Genomic DNA, 16,979 nt, shown 5'->3' with positions numbered 1-16,979 from the left:
CACTTACTAGCTGTGTGTCCTTGGGCAAGTCTCTTAACCCTCATTGCCCGGCAAAATAAACAAATAAACAAACAAACAAATAAATAAAGTGATTATCACCCAGAAAATTTAGTTTTGTAATCTGATAATCATATGAGTTTTAAATTGTTTTGTTTTCATAGTCTTTACTCACTGATAAGGAGTGGTATTTTCCAGCCCTTTCAGGAGTAGTTGATAGAGAAATTGATGTTAAGATAAATTTTTCCATTTTGGCCCAGACATGTAACCTATACTACTGTCCCAATACAAATTTTAAGTACCAGAAAATGATATTGTTTTTTATTATGTATTTAGAGTTGAAAAGGCATAGTAAGACTTTGAAAGGCCTTAGTTAACAATATCTTTAGAAGGTTACAGAATTGGGGTTTTTTTACCATGAAAGTCAATAAACTTTTTTCCTCTGTAAATGAAGTTTCACTTTCCAGAATAGAACCTGAAGTGATTGTCACTAAAGATGAAGGATTTCCAGATAAGAATTCAAAATAAAATATTTCAAGATTAGCTATTTTCCAAAACGTTAGGCAGGAATTAAAGTACATATCTAATAGATTCTGGAAGTATTTGCCCAATAGTTTAATAGCATCCCTTTGTTCCTACTCCTTACCTCTCCTACCCCCCAAAAAATGTTGTTAAAGAAGTAAAAAGTTTGCCTCTGAGGTTCTACTTTGACTACTAGAGAGAATACCATCATTGCCATCGTATCATAGAGTTACATCAAGCTAAAGTGTAACTTATAAAAGATAGTAGGTAGCTAGAGCAGTTTTGAAAACCTATTCCCACAACACGTATGCCTCCTGTCTGTCATCAGAGAACCACCCAAAGTTGGGAGAGGCTTGTCACTAGAAGGTTACTTGCCACATATGAATTTTTTCAATCAAAATATAATTCATGAAAAGTATCTACCATGGCATGAAAAAGTTGCAATTAGTGTTGATGGAAGAAATACTTAACACTGATAAAATCATGCATGATTTCTTGAAATAAAGTAGATTTATAAAATCCAAGTTATTGCTTCATGATACTGTGAAGCTATTAGAATTACATGGAGAAATGTTAAGATTTAATGAATTGAGGTTTCTTCCCCAAAGCAGAAGAGCTGTTTCCTAATGGGAAAATGGCCATTTTTTATATTGTTAAAAAACTGACCAAACATAGTTATAATGTTGATTGACAGTAGACTGAAGAGCAAATCGTATTGTAAAAACACTCCCCATAAAAACTGCCAAGCCTCTACCCCTCCCTTTTCCACCATCTTCTCTGTTGCTCTCTTCATCATTGTGTGTCCATCTTTGTTCTGAGGATGAGTGTGTAATATACCTTTAAGTCTGTCTCTAATATGTTACAAGTGCAAGTCTCTCCCTTTGTTTTTTTCTGTACGTGTTTCTGTGTATCTGTATTTCTTTGCTTTTGTCCATTTCTCTATCATTGCCTCTTTCCTGTTCCTACTCTCTTTCCCTTAACTCACCATAAGATAGAATTGAGTGATTTTTTTCAAGTTTCTTGTATTTTTAACCCATGGCCCATAGCTGAAGGGTCTTGAGTTTACACTGACTGGGTTCAGTCTTAGAGGGAACCTCCCAAATCTTTTTGTTTGGTTTGTGTCCTCACCTAAGATTTCCCCTGAGAATTTTAGAGTATATCTCTTTCTATATGTCCAAATAAAAGTTTAAAGCCCCCAGAGCTGCCATGCACACTTTCAGGGTAACAGCATATTAAATAAATACAAGACAGACTTTATTTCGCCTAATAGAAAACATAACAAATTTATACCCAAGGAGTTGTGAAGTGCTTAGCACAGTGCTTGGCACAGAGTAGGTACTGTAGATATGCTTATTTCTTCCCTCCTTTTCTCCCCCTACTTAGTCCTCTCTTGTGTTGAGCAAGAAGCCCAGTTGGTTTGACATATAGACATTGGAAAGGAGAGCAGTGTCTACAAAAAGTCTGGAAAGGTGGTTTGGAGCCAGATTGTGAAAAGCTTTAAAGGTCAGACAGGAATTTGAATTTGATCTCAAAGTAATAGGGAACCACTGTAATTGATTGGGAAGAGCAAAAACCTGGATAGACCATCTTTAAAACTTTCTTATTCTTTTAAAATGTCACTAGAAGGAAATCTACTGTATTTCTCTGTAGGAAAACGACAACAAAGACAAAAAGAAAAACCTAAATTCGTTTTAATTTTCCTTGATTTGTTTTTTAAAAAATGGGTCAGTGAATAACAGATAAATTGTTTCCTTCCTCTTGAGGTTGAGCTGTAGTTGCAGAAGTAATGAACAAAATGTTTACAGATAAAAACTAGGGGCCAATAAAATGAAAATAAATTAATTAGATAATATTGTTAGTACCTTGAGATTACATTTTTCATAGGGTAAGAATTAAAACTTTTTTTCTTTTCTTTTGCACGGGGCAGCGAGGGTTAAGTGACTTTCCCAGGGTCACACAGCTAGTAAGTGTCAAGTGTCTGAGGTCATATTTGAACTCAGGTCCTCCTGAATCCAGGGCCGGTGCTTTATCCACTGCGCCACCTAGCTGCCCCCTCATTTCTTCTTAAATATATTTGTTTATTATGAAGGTTTTATCTCAGTATAACTATCTTCAAATATGATTTGTGAATATTACTTTTCAGGTTTTTCCATAAAACAATTTAATAATTGCCAAATTGATTTTAATGCTATTTTTTCTATAATCTAGATTTGCAATCAAATCTGCAATCTCTTATTAACAAAATAGCAGAAGAATACAACAAACTGTTGACACTTCAATCACAACTAACTAAGGATTGTGAAAAGGTAAGTATTATGGACATTGTATTAAATGAAAAAAAAACTGCTTTCTTGTTCAGGTTCTTTAAATCCTCAGATTTGGGGTGTAGATTTTTTGGTTAATAAGCAACTTTTTAAAAATTAAAGCTGGACGGAATGAGAAAAATATGATAGAACAAAAATTTACAAAAGTAAAATAAATATATGTTAGAGAACTCATGCCACCCTGCTGGGGGGAATTTTTTAAAATCTGAGTTATATTCTGTATAATAGCTCCCTTCCAGAATTTTGGCAGCTTTGATGCAATAGGACATCAGACTTTAAGCAATTGCATCCATTTGCATTTCTTTACACAAGAATTTATGCTTATCAATTTTTTCTTATATTATTCTTATAAAAGGTCTTTGGCAAGTTAATTCAGTTGTTTGGAACCTACTGTTAATGTAGCCAGACTTGTAAGTTTTATCTCCTTACAGTCTAACAGCACCACAGACTTCAATTAAGACCAGAATCGGGTGTTTTGAAAATATATTTTAAAAAGTAATAGGTGACAGAACACAAACCATCACCACTCCTGAAAACAAACAATAATTCCTTTTTCATATTTCTTGGGGTCATTCATGTTATTTTCATTTCATCTCTGTGGATATGTTTGTATTTTTGTAGACAAGTCCAAAAAGACCACAGTACTTGACTACTTGGGGTAGATTTTGATGTTTAAAACCAAATTAAGTCTATTCTCTAGATTTCCAAATGTCTGTATCTGACAAATAGAAGAAGTCTGACTGTTCATCAGGTTTGGGGCCTGAACTTTGGCTGTAGTTCAGTTCACTCATTATTCTTTCATTTAGTCATTAAATATATATTGAGTGCTTTCTGTATATCTACCACTGTACTAGGAACTGGAGTTGAAACAAAAGAAATATAAGCCATGGGAAATTGTCTTGCATTAGTTTACAAGGGGCTTAGAAATGTGAAATGACATGTATAAAACTTTCATACAGGATATGATTCAGTGCCAAAATGGATGGTATAGACAAATAAGTATGATAGGAATTAACATAAGAACTATGTGCTGATCCATAGGGGTACAAAGAAAGGCTGAGGCATGGTCCCTGTCCTCTAGAAGCTCACATTCTAAAGGGGGAGGAAATATACAAGTAACTATGCATGTAAGATAGATACAGTATACATGGAAAGCCATCTCAGAGGAAAGGCATAAGAATTCAAGGAGACTGGGAAAGGCCACCTAAAGAAGGGGAAATTTGAGCTGTCTTGAGGGATGCCAAGAGGCAGAGGTGAGGAGGAAGAGCATTCCGGGCCTGGAGGACAGCGAGCAAAAATACACAGAGTTGAGGGAGGAGCTGTCAGGTACAAGGAACCAGGAGCAGGCCATGGTGTCTGAGTCATAGAGGGCATGGAGGGAAGGAGAGTTTAACAAGACTGGACAAGGAGGAAGGGATCAGGCTATGAACAGAAAATATTCTATTTCCTCCTGATGAAATGACCCTAATAGAGACAGACCAGGACCCTGAACCCAAGAGCCTCCATTCCTCTGATTATAATGAATAGCTCTGATTGCTCAGAGGAACTACTTACAGATATTGGGGCAACATCTCCTGGAAGAATTATCTCATGACTTTGTCACATCTACATTTATTATCTATTGAGAGTGAAGGTGGATTAGGGTAGAGAATTTGGGTCTAGGGCGAAGAAAGAAGGCCAGTTTCATCTTTCTACCTGCCTGTTTGACCTTTACTTAGAAGACCCAGTATTCCCTCAACTTCAAAATATGCAAAACTGAAATCATCAATTCTTCTCAACAACTTCCCCCACTGTAATACCAGCTCGATTTCTGAAAAGGGTTAAAAAATATTCCTCTCCCTTCTATTTCTCTGTTCGTCTTGGACAAATCACTTACCCTCTCCAACCTGTTCCTTTTCTGCAAAATGAAGGGGTTGAATGAGATGACCTTTAAAGCCCCTTTTAGCGCTAAATCCTATGATCCCCTTCCATATTTCTCAGTTTTTGTTATTGTCTTCCTTTCCATTCTTCCCCTGGCCTGGGCTAGAGTCTTTGGGGGCTTGTTTTCCTTCATCCCAAATCTCCAGTCTCTAACCAACTCCTTTTATTGCTTCTTTCAGAATCTCTCACCAGATTCACCCCTTATTCACCCTGCTGGGATATAAGCTTCTGAACAGCCTTTTTTCTGTGTCCTCAGCACCTAGCAAAATGACCAGCATATAATAAGCACTTTCTCCGTGCTTGTTGAATTGAATGCAGTTATTTTGTTCCTTTTGCTACCAGTCTTTTGCAGGGTTCCATCACATCAAATATGGATTTCTACAACAGCTGATTTCCAAGACTCTTGTCTTTACCCCCTCCCATCCATCCTACATACTAATAATGCTACATATACAAGAAGGACCTGTGATTTTGTCAGCTTGGGGAACTCCCTCCACTAATGCAAATTATATCCCCTCTATGACTTGGGATCCTAGTTTTAGGGCTAAAAGGAACATAGAGATTCTCTAGTCCCATTTCCTCACATAAAAGGGCTGTGTAAGTTAAGTGACTTGCCCAAGATCACACCAAGAACTAAGGAGTAGAGCTGGGACTTGGACCGAGGTTTTCTGACTCCCTGTGCAGTCTTCTCTCCTCTGAGACATCCTGCCTCCTGCAGCAAGTCTACCAGCTTCTTCCTGGCTTTCAGAGTCCTACAGTTCCTTGTCCTGTTCTTATTCAGTCTTTTTGTTTGTTTCAGTCTTTTTTCTCACTGTTTTCCTGTATGTCATAGATGTTTTGAGTCAGTGATTTGTGTAAAGTCATTCACTCCTTTCCATTGTCCTTCTTTGTGGGTGACCCACAAATAGACATCTCTGGCCTCATCCTCTCTCATGAACTCCAGACCCACATTTCCATCAGCCTTCCTTGGCTTTGATGTGTCATCACCACTGCAAATTCCCATGTCCTAGACCAGGCTTATCTTTCCCCAAACCCTTTTCTTTGTTCTGCCACCACTATTCATCCCATCTTCCCGGTTTGCACCACAGCAGTTACCTTTCTCCTTACCCTTTGTTTGCCACCACTTATGCTTCCATCCCATCCCATCTCCAAACGCTTCTCTTTATTTCAGCTTCAGCTCCTAACACTCCAACACAGGCCTTCTTGTGCGTCTTCAAAGTGGTTACTTAACAGGTGTTCCTACCTCTGTTCTCTTCTCTCTCTTGGCCATCATTGCTATCAGTGCCCACCTGATCTTTAGACATAGACCCGATTGAGCCCATCTTTGGGCTGTCTGGTCACTGAAGTGCAGATTCTTCTGACTGACAGGCATCCAGTGTCATCCACAGTCTGGCACCACCTTGGCTTCCTGTCCACTACCTGTTATTGTCTTCTGTATCCTCTGTGCTTTAGCTAAATGGTCTGCTTTCTGTTCCCTGAACATTACATGCACTCAGGCCGTTCATTATGCATGGAATGATTTTCCCACCCTTCTTTGTCCACTTAATTTGCTTTTTAGAGTCATACTTATATGATGTCTTACCTGTTCCCTGATTGGAAATGGCCTTCCTTGGGTGTTGTCACATTGCACTTTGCTTTTCAGCTTTGATGCAGTTGTCATGTCATGCTGTATATTATTATCAGCAGTATCTTTTATCCCTTGCACTACACTGTAAGCAGTAAACTAATCTTATCTAATTTTTTTCTCTTGCCCAGTGCTTAGCCCAGTGATCTATGTAAAGCAAGCCCTTGGTATTTGCTAATTGATCGAATTAATGGAATAACCTATTTGAATCTTGGCTCTGTTATCTACTACCCCCCTCTTTCTGTAGGGTTTGGCCTCATTTAGAATTAGTCTTTATGCTGGCAGCATGACAATGGAGTTTAAACTGTTTATACTGTTTTTAGGAGCTAAGATCTGAAAAATGTGGAATAGGGTCATAGATGGAGAGATGGAAGGGACCCGAGAGGCCCCTGGTCCAGTTTTCTAGTTGTACAGATGAGAAACAGAGACCCCTGGATGGTAAGTGACTCAGTCAAGGTCATACAGGCAGTCAGCCTCAGTTGAAGGATGAAGATCGAGGCCTCTGAGTGCAGAGCCACTGTGACTGTTTCTACCATATTGCCTTGTTTCCAGGAGCAGAGGCAGAAGAAAATAGGCCTCCTGTTAACAGATGGTGGCCAGGCTGCATCCATGGAAAAGTAGCTGGAACATCTCATCAGAGCTTTGAAGGAGTATTAGAGAATGTGCATCTCAGGCTTTTTGTAGTGGTTAACTAATGAATTAGCTGTTTTCTTTTTATTGATGGACAGAAAATCCAAGCAGTAATATTAAATCTTGTATCAATGCATGAGTGTCAGTGAATGTTTCTTTTCTCTTAATAGATTCAAGAGCAACAGGCTGAAAATGCAAAACTTGAATTTGCAAAAGAGGAAGAAATGACTAATCTTAAGACAACAGAAGCAAAGTGTTTATCAAAAATCTCTTCTCAGACTAAAAATATCGGTAAATTTTGGATTTATAAATATTTTTTGTGTTTGCTTGTTTTTTTATAAAATATGCAATCAATACTTGGCTTAAAAATGGAGGCAAATTGCTTTAAATATCACAGCTCTAAGCTTAGATGAAATAATCTTGGTCTATACTAATTTTTACTTGTTTATATCAATCAATAATTTTATGTCTAACCCTAATATTAATACCTAAGAATAATTTTCACTTTTAAAGTGAGAGAAAAATGAGTATTCTATGCAAAAAATCATAGTGATTACAATTAGAAATTTGAATTAAAATTTAGTAGCAGTGGGGGCAGCTAGGTGGCACAGTGATTAAAGCACCAGCCCTGGATTCAGGAGGACCTAAATTCAAATTCGGCCTCAGACACTTGACACTTAACTAGCTGTGTGACCCTGGGCAAGTCACTTAACCCTCATCCCCCCCCCCCCAATTTTAGTAGCAGTAATATTTTCCATGTTTATTTAAATTTCATACTGTGTGTCAAAATGTTGAAGAATTGAACCTTATTTTTCTTGGCTTCAGATGTTACAGACAGTTTGCCTCCTCTAGAAGGCACAGAAAACATGAAAAATCAGCGTGGAGCACAAGATGTTCAAGAACAAGGACCCCTTGCGGGTCATTTCCAGCCACAGTTGAAAGAAGCAGGAGTAAAAGACCCTCCAGAGAGCCTCCATTTGGAAGGGGAGCATCAGCTCCCTAGAGAATCTGTTCTCCAGCCAAGGTAGCTCTATCTTGATGTTTCATCAGCTAATGTTCACCACCCAACTGATGCGTTAAGGAGAAATGCCAGCCAGCAGAGAGCTCTTACAAAGTGCTGTGACACAGCCGGTGAATGTAGTGGAGAGTCATTAGAGGGATCTGCTTAGAGGAAGTTACTGGTATTTTTCCTTGGCAAAGAGGCTGATCGTTATAGGTGTGCCAGCCGAATCCAGTCAGGAATGTAAAGGTTACATAAGGTTGGGGGGTGTCCGGTATAGATTTGAAGTGAACTAGGTAAGGTGATAGCCAGTTATACTCAGCTCTTCTCATTCTATCTGCATAACATCTGTCACTTATTGTGTCTTCCCTATTCCCTCTTCAGTAATATCCATGGGAGGCTACTGTAAGAGCTTCCTCTTCCTTTCTCTTCTCCCTGTCCCCTTGTACCCAGTCTTCCACATGACTGTCAAGGCAGTCATGTCACTCCTCTGCTCAGGAATCTCCAGCAACTCCCTCTTGCCCTCCAAGTACAGTTCAGAGCCCCTGCCTAGCATTTGAGATATTTCCCAGTCTGCTACCACCTTTCCTTTCTGATCTTTCATACTGCTCTCCTTCCTGTTCCTCACCTCCGCTGTGCATTTCAGCAGGAATGTCCTCCTCGGGTTCCCCTCAAAGAGCCCTGGGCTTCTCCATCCGTAGGCCTTCCTATGCCTGTAATGTTCTCCTTTCCCTTCCTTGCCTCTTGAATGTCTCCTCATGCCTACTGGTCTATGGGTTATTGCAACACTTCACAAGTTCTTCCCTTATCTCCCCTTTTGGGAATGACTTTCCCTTGAGTCTCAGGAATAGAGCATTCCTGAGCATTTCAGGAGCATTTCACACAGCCTGGGATTATGCAAGAAAAGTGGCTATAACATTCATACCCTTTGACCCATTAGGGGCATATGCCTCATGAAGGAAAAAAGGCAGAAAAAAAGGTCCCCAAAATATTCCTAACTTCATTTTTTGTGAAAATAAAGAACTGGAAAAAGAGTGAATACTCATTGGTGGGTGACTGAACTAACTGGAATTTAACCTAATTGAATGTTAGTATGTATGAAGAAATGGTGACTATGAAGACTTCAGTAAAACATAGATTTTGGGGGGCAGCTAGGTGACACAGTGGAAAAAGTACTGACCCTAGATTTAGGAGGACCTGAGTTCAAATGTGGCCTCAGACACTTCACACTTATTAGCTGTGTGACCCTGGGCAAGTCACTTCACCCCAATTTCCTCACAAGAAAAAACATAGAATTTTGTATGGCTGAGAGTGAGATAAACAGAACCCTATAAACGCACTTCTCTGGCAATGTTAATAGAAAAGAAGCTGAGCCCATAATGGTCCAAAAGAATGGGCAGTGAACTATATCCCTTTCTTCATCATGAGAGAACCTTGGGAACAAGGGTCAAGTGTTATATACATTGTTTGAAGATCACAGCGTCACAGAGCTCGAGCTGGAGGGGACTTCAGAATCTATGCAGTCCAGTCCCCTCTGAGCGGTAGGCCCAGAAAGTTTACACAGATATTAGATGTGGAATTGGAACCCAGGTCTTTGGGCTCCAGAGCCTCTGCTCTTTCTGCTATACTACCACAGGGTTTTTCTTTCTTATAACGCAGTGGAGGTTCATTTACACTATGGGGTCAGGGGGAAGGAGGATTAGGGGAGAAACAGCACAAAGAGAGGACAGGTAGTTCCAGAAATGACTATAATATAAGAACAAGAAGTGTCAATAAAACTTACTTTAAAAAATGAAGGCCAACAACAATGGAAGTGATAGTGGGAAACTTCAGTGGCTAAAAGAAAATCAGAATTCTAATTGATTTTCTCTGTTCCCTCTTTATATATCTCAGTTTTATGACACAAATAAACATTTTTTTAAAGGGTCTATAGAACTAGATAGAAACCTAGTATGGCATACTTAAAACGTTCTGTTACTAACTGGTAATTCATAGCTTTTATTTTTTTTACCTGCTCAATTAAGCAAAACCACCATTAAATGCAAATTAATTTTATAGTCATCTTTTAGTGGTTTTTTAATCACTTTCATGTATCTACTTTTCATGTATTTTAGATTTTCAAATGAAATAATCTAAAAATACCATGATTTTGACCCACTTTTTCTCATTTGTATCATAGCTTATTCACTGAATCACTGACAAATATTGATCAGGTTGTGCTGAAAACAAGATATATTGAAAGTGGTCTTCAAAAGACCGAAGATGGTTCAACAAAGGTATTATATTTTTACTGTCATCTGAGTTGAGTACTTTTAAAGTCATTTGCTTATTGGTCTATAGGTTATTGCAACAATTAAAGGAAATTAAATTTCATCAGTGTGGGAACTCCAAACTTACATAGCTTGCATCTCTTCTCCAACCTAATAGTTGGTCTTTGAGATTTTTCATATTCTGTCTAAGACATGTTCACCAAAAAATGAACATAATAGATAATTAGACATAGTAGTCTCATAATTCATGAGAAAACTGTTTGTTTTTTTTTTTACTTAGCTCATTCTAAGGATGTGGAAGAATTTATGACTAAAGAAATTGGAAGGTATTTTATTGGTGCATAAGAAGGCCTAAATAAATTATGATCTTTGTTTTTACACATCCTCAGAATGAGTTCTAGCTGCAGTCAGGTATATGAGGTTGTACACCTAAGGTAAATATTGTCTTTCCACTCAGTTCTTGAGGCTAAATCTAAGCGTCTCTGGACTTCAGAACCCGCTATGATTTCTACAATAGATCAGATCAGATTCAAGATAGGTCTTAGGATTTCCCCAAAGGAAAATTGCTTTCACTAAAAAAATGCTTATCAAATGGAGCTCAGAACCTAAACATTTGGAGAAGGACAAAAGTCGACCACACTTTGTGGTGATATTAAAAATCAAATCATACTTCCTGGGGTCCTGGTCAAGATTTATATTCCTAGGGCTAGTCTTATACAGCATCATTTTCTGAGGCTAGAGGGAAGAATATTCAGTACTTTGTTAGACCATATCATTGATAATATCATTATATTTGATGCTTGGGGAAATTAAGACAGCTGGCATCCATTCATTCATCATGGATTTTATTAAGTACATGGCACTCTATGAAATATAGTGGATGTCCCCTGGAGGTGATAGACATATATGTGTATGAAACAGTTAAATAACAATACAAGATTATATATATGAAATGCCATTCAGAGATCATAATTATTACCAAAGTTAGAGAAAGGGGAGACCAGTTGGGATTTTCATCAGTCAGGGAAAACTTCATAGAGAAAGAGAAAGTTCCTATTGAGGAAATGAGACTGGGTATAGACAGGATTTGGGTAACCAGAGAATAAAGGAAGAGGAACAAAATGAGAAAAAAAATAGGAATAGACTAAGCATAGTGGGTTTAGAGGAAGGCAAAATAAGCAGTCTTGAATTTAACAAATATTTATTTAGTACCTGCAGGGTTCAAGACACTGTCCTGGGCACTGAGATTGCACTAACCTGACTCTCCTCCTGTCTTCTCAACTGCCCCTTAATTCTTCTTTCCCTAAATTTCAATAAATATTTGTTTCTTATTGAGTATGGATAGATTTGAAGGGCTTCAAGTGACACATTAAGGAGTATCCTTTACCATCCATTAGGCAGCGACTAGAGGTTTTTGAGCTGGGCACTGATATGATGAAAAAGGTCAGATTGATCTGGTGATGGGTTGTATAGGGCAGGGATGGAAGGAAGGAGCCCAGTTAGAAGGCTCCTGTAAGTATGAGATCATTAGGGATTTAACTAGGATGGAAACAGTGAGAATGGAAAAGAAGGGACAGAGGCAAGAGGCATTTCAAAGGAAGACAGAACATGTCAACAGTACATATACAGGATGAAATTAAGGGAGAACCCATAGTTCAAAGGAGAGTAGTGATACTGACAGAGCAAAGGTAGTTTAGGCAGAAGCCAAACAAGTTTTTAGAGGAGGTCAGAGAGAAGATGATGAGACCACTTTGAGACCTCCTGAGGTTGAGATGAACCTAGAGTTTATTCTCAAGAGTCCAGCATATAAACTTTTTCAGTCATTCATAACTAAGGCAAGATTCTTCTTTTTTATAACAAGCAATACATAAATAAGATAAAATCTCATATTTGATTTCTTTCTTTTAGTTTGCTAATAAAACTGGAACAGAAGAAGAAATGGATATTGTTCAGTTATTGGAAAAACAACACCAAGAAAGGTTAGAGGAAGAAGTGGCTAAGGTTAGTTTACATTTATTTTTTCAGATAAACCCTTTTTATGACTTTGAAAGCCCAGACTACACAAATTTTACCAAAATTAGTATCATTATCATTCATATCATTATAACCAAATTAGTATTTTTTGTTAACTGAATTTACATAAGGATCATTTCCAAATGGTCAGTTTCTTACTCCAAATAATGATGCTTTAAAATATGCTTTTCTGTTACATATGTTAAATATCCAGTGTTTCCCTTTAATACTTTGATAGAGATTAATGTGGATATTCCCTGAAAGGTACAGATCACAACCTGTCTATTTCTTCTTACCCTCCAGTGTTCTTCCCCATGTCCTCCAAGCATGTGATAGGCCTTTCTCTTGATATTGCATGAATAGCAGTGGAGCACACAGGCTAACCATTTAAAAGGAGCAATAAAATTGACGCTTTGATTTTGAATTTACTATTGAAAGTATCAATCATCTTTACTACATCATTGCTTTATTTTTGGATTTAATTATAATTCAGAGCTTTCTTAGATTATTTCAGATTATAATTTCTGGAACTGCTGCCATACTTTATGTCTCTAAATGGTTCTTGTAAATTTTCTACAGGTCATTGTGTCAATGAGTGTAGCATTTGCTCAGCAGAGTGAAATAGCAAGACTTTCTAGGCAAAAGGAAGACATCACAGCAGGGACACATGCCTACCGACAAAAAGAACCTTTTGCAGCTGATGTGAAGAGTTCTCAGAATGAGTTTGGTGTTCAGGCTTTTGAGGCGGAAGAGATGAAATTTAAAGAACTGAAACCTCTTAGCAAAGAGTTGAGAGAAGAAGAGTCCAAGGCAATGCTTTTATCAAATAGTAATAATCTCGAAAGCCCATTTGAATTGAAGGACCAAGAACTAGATTTTTCAAGAGAAATTTTCTCCCCACACAGAGAGTTTATTTTTACAGACCATGTGAGTACTTACATCTTTAAATGTAAAAAGAAATCATTGCTTGTTTTTAGTATTTCTGTTTTTGTTTGGATTTATTTCGACTAGTAGAGACAGAAGAAATGGACATCCTTGTAATGCCAAATAACTAGGTGGTCCAGTGGCCTTCTTTTCAATGCTGTGATCACTTGAGATTTTTTTTGTTCTTCTCCCTTAAATTTTTCACTCAGTGTGATACTTCTGGGGATAACTAACATTGGAGTAGCCCCCAAGTTTCTGTATAACTCCTTCTCACTTTACCCTAAACATGGTCCAGACAGGCCTATGGTGATAAACCTCATGGTGGCAAGGGATAAGAAGGAGACCTGAAGTCTCTTTTTCCCCTCCCTAAACCCCATCCTCTTTTTTCTCCTGGTCCTACAACTGGTCTTTTGTAGTATCTTTAACACACCCCACCTCCAAACTTACCTTCCCCAATGATCCCATTTTGTTCTTCACCTCAGAGCCCACACCCACCCAATTCGTGGAGCAGCCTAAATCTCTTTCCATGAAATGTGCATGGCTTTTATTTCTTTGGATGCCCAGAGATCCCATTAGTACCTACAAGCTTACCTTTCCTAGTATTAACAAGTTCTGTGAAAATACAGTGTGATATAAAACAACATTACAGGAAATATTCTGTAAATGTGTGATCAACTGAACAATATTATAGCAGGGTTTTACAACTTTATGTTATGGCATGGTTGTAATATAGGAAAGTGGTTTTTAAAATTATGTAGGTTGGTATAACTTTATGTGTGATATACCTGTACTTAAAGGGATTGGTTTGTTTTGGAGGGGCTTTTTTGAAGCATATTATTTAGGATTAAGCTATTTAGCTCCTTTCCATCATTATTTTTTGCAAAGCCCTTTGAAAACCTCCAAAGTATAGTGTGCTTTCTTCAGTGAGTATAATAGAAGAGAAGCTAAGAGACTTCATTCTGTTCCACAGTGGACTAGGAAGGAGAGAAGCTCCTCTCCCAAACCATGCTTAGTGGCAGTGGAAAGGCAGATAGGCAGGATGGTCCCTGGGTCCTCAGAAAATAAAATGTAAGTGACTTAGGGTGCCAGACCAGAACCAGGTAGGACACTAGACCTCTAGAGCTTCTTAATCCCAAACTCTTGGAGCAGCCATCTTCAGACCTCATCCACACTTAGCCATGTTCCTCACCTTACCCCAGAGACCTTGTCCTGTCCCCAAAAGTCAGCACTGGGGCATCTGAGTCCTCACTTTTGAGTTTCTTCAAATGATAGCAGGTCTCCAAATTGTTAATGTTATTCATGAGTTACAATTTTGTCTCTTCAAGGTAGCAACGCTATTCTTTAAAAGTACCATCTATTCCTTATTCATTATAAAGCAATCTATTAACAACTGTTACTGTTTATATGATACTTTGTTGAGGTTAAAAATGAGTGGGGAAATCATGGATGTATCTAACCTTTATTATCTACTTCATGGTGACTCCCTGTCTTGTGTCAGGCTCAGGGGGTTGTGAGGCCCTCACCCCCTCTGTTTTATTCCCTGTTTCCCACAAAAGCTATACCCATGGCCTGGAAGCCCTAGCACTGCTTTCTGGAGAGTCCAGGAAGGAAAATACAATAACAACCACTGACAGGATCTCTCTTCTCCTGGAACTGAGAGGAAGTAAGGAATGACCCCATAGGAGTAGGAGGAAAGATAAAAAGAGGAGAAAAGCATGGAAAAGTCAGTAGAAGAAGAAAATAGCAGAGAAGAGTCAGGAAAGAGCAGATCGCCTTCCCCCCAAAAGGATGAAAGAATAAGGGTGGAGAGAAGGTGAGGAGGAAAAAAAGCAGAGGTAATAATCAGAGTGACAGAGAAGGGGTATGGTATTGGTAATGAGGTGAAATTCCACCTTAGTGGTCATGGCCCTTCATCATCCATTTCTTAAGGATTCAGAGCTGTATTTAAATGATCAGTGTAACTGGGGAAAAGACAAGTGTTCACTAGGAAATTCCATCATAATTGTTTATAAGTTTAAATTACTGCCACAGGAAAGCTGGTCATTTTCCTCCTGAGAAAACCTGTTCTTTTTATAGGGAGGGACATATAAAAGAATGTACCATTGTTTAATGACCCCAGAAATGTCAGACTAATAGCCTGGTACTACATCAGTTTCCACAGCCTACTTTGTCAAGGTAGTCCAATCATGCCATTGTGTTCAGCACACTTCCACGACCTTCTTGTTAACCACATTTAAAAGTACACTTCCAGGGCAGCTAGGTGACACAGTGGATAAAGTACCAGCCCTGGGTTCAAATCTGGCCTCAGACACTTGACACTTACTAGCTCTGTGACCCTGGGCAAGTCATTTAACCCTCATTGCCCCCCCCCCATACAGACACACAAAAAAGTATACTTCCAATTAAAAAAGGTTAATTCTGTTCATTTTTATACCAAGCTTCTAGTAACATTCTTACTTTAAAGCATAAATAGCATTCTAGACAATTCTTAGATAATTACAAACTTATGCTTCAATTTTGAACTCGATAATCCACTCCTATATTATACTCAACAATTCACTCCTATATTGACTGTTAAATTTTATTCAGCAAACATTTATTAAGCAAGACACTGGGGTAGGTCCTGGGAACACAAACACAAAAATGAAACAATTCTTGCCATCAATGAGCTTCTATTCTAATAGCAGAGTACAACATGTACACAGATAAACGTAATGCAAATTAAGGAGTAATAGACAGTGAAGTCAGTTTATGAAGTACTCGAGGAAAATGTGGGGAAGGAGAGAACACTGGCAAGTAGAGGAACAAGGGAAGGTTTCATAGAGGTACTGACACCTAACCTAAAGATAAAGAATACACGCCAGCCTTCTCAGGAATATTTGGTGTCAGAAGATGGATTTGGGGGTCTTAGAAACAGTTAATAGTACAGGGAAGTTTGTCCAAAACAGAATTCGTTATCTTCCTCCTAAACCTGCCCCTCCTCCAAATTTCCCCCTTTCTGTTGAGGATACCACCTATTTCCAATCACCCAGCTCAGCTTTTCCCTCTCTACCTGCATTCTCTATTTCCTGTCACTTGCCAAGACTTGTCAGTTTTACTGCCACATTCCCTCATCTGTCCCCCTCTCTCCTGTAACGATTGGAATGACGCCACCTGCTGGAGACTTACTGTAGGAAAGCTCCACCATGAGGAGAAGGCCTCTGAGGGCAAGGCCATACAGCTTTTCTTTGGGAGGAAGAGGGGGCGAGGCTGGCTCTCGCTCTCTTTCCTCAAGGCGCTGGTGGATACTGGAGCTAGAAATGCGCTCTCCCTTTAATAGATAGATGAATCTAGGCCTTTCTCTTTCTTTTCACCAAATTCTTATTCTCCTTAATAAACGCTTAAAAGTCTAAACTCTTGCTAAAGCTTATAATTTATTGGTGACCACTCATTAGATATTTTAGACAGACTAACTAGAATTTTAGCCCCTTACACTCCATAGGGCCACCCGCCTAATTCAGGCCCTTATTACCTCTCTCAGACTGATAGAGAAGCTTCCTTGTTGGTGCTGTATTACCAAGTTACCTTCATACATATAATATAATGTTGCCTATGCATAATACAGTGTTATTCACGGTACACTATGAGTTTAAATGATAGTCCCTGGCTTCTAGAAGCCCATTAGAAATAACTTATTTTATATTATTCCCAAAATACATCAAAAGGGATAACAGAGTTATTGACTAACTTGCCCAAGAGGGATCTTGAGAGATAAA

The 16,979-nt window shown here is 38.5% G+C and overlaps 1 protein-coding gene across 3 annotated transcripts in view; it reads left to right on the top strand.

The window, feature by feature from the left end:
• The window catches only part of AKAP9 (A-kinase anchoring protein 9), a 177,508-nt gene that overhangs the window by 75,886 nt on the left and 84,643 nt on the right, over positions 1-16,979 (top strand). For all 3 annotated transcript variants that reach the window (XM_043967276.1, XM_043967274.1, XM_043967275.1), the window contains 6 exons: positions 2,728-2,825; positions 7,188-7,308; positions 7,843-8,041; positions 10,197-10,293; positions 12,196-12,288; positions 12,880-13,227. In XM_043967276.1, the coding sequence (XP_043823211.1) occupies positions 2,728-2,825; positions 7,188-7,308; positions 7,843-8,041; positions 10,197-10,293; positions 12,196-12,288; positions 12,880-13,227 (956 nt within the window). The remainder of the gene's footprint in view (positions 1-2,727; positions 2,826-7,187; positions 7,309-7,842; positions 8,042-10,196; positions 10,294-12,195; positions 12,289-12,879; positions 13,228-16,979) is intronic.

This window comes from Dromiciops gliroides, chromosome 5 (genome assembly GCF_019393635.1).
Source record: "Dromiciops gliroides isolate mDroGli1 chromosome 5, mDroGli1.pri, whole genome shotgun sequence".
NCBI classification, from domain to species: Eukaryota; Metazoa; Chordata; class Mammalia; order Microbiotheria; family Microbiotheriidae; genus Dromiciops; species Dromiciops gliroides.
The sequence above is the reverse complement of the archived record's forward strand: the minus strand, read 5'-3'. Positions and strand labels throughout refer to the sequence as shown.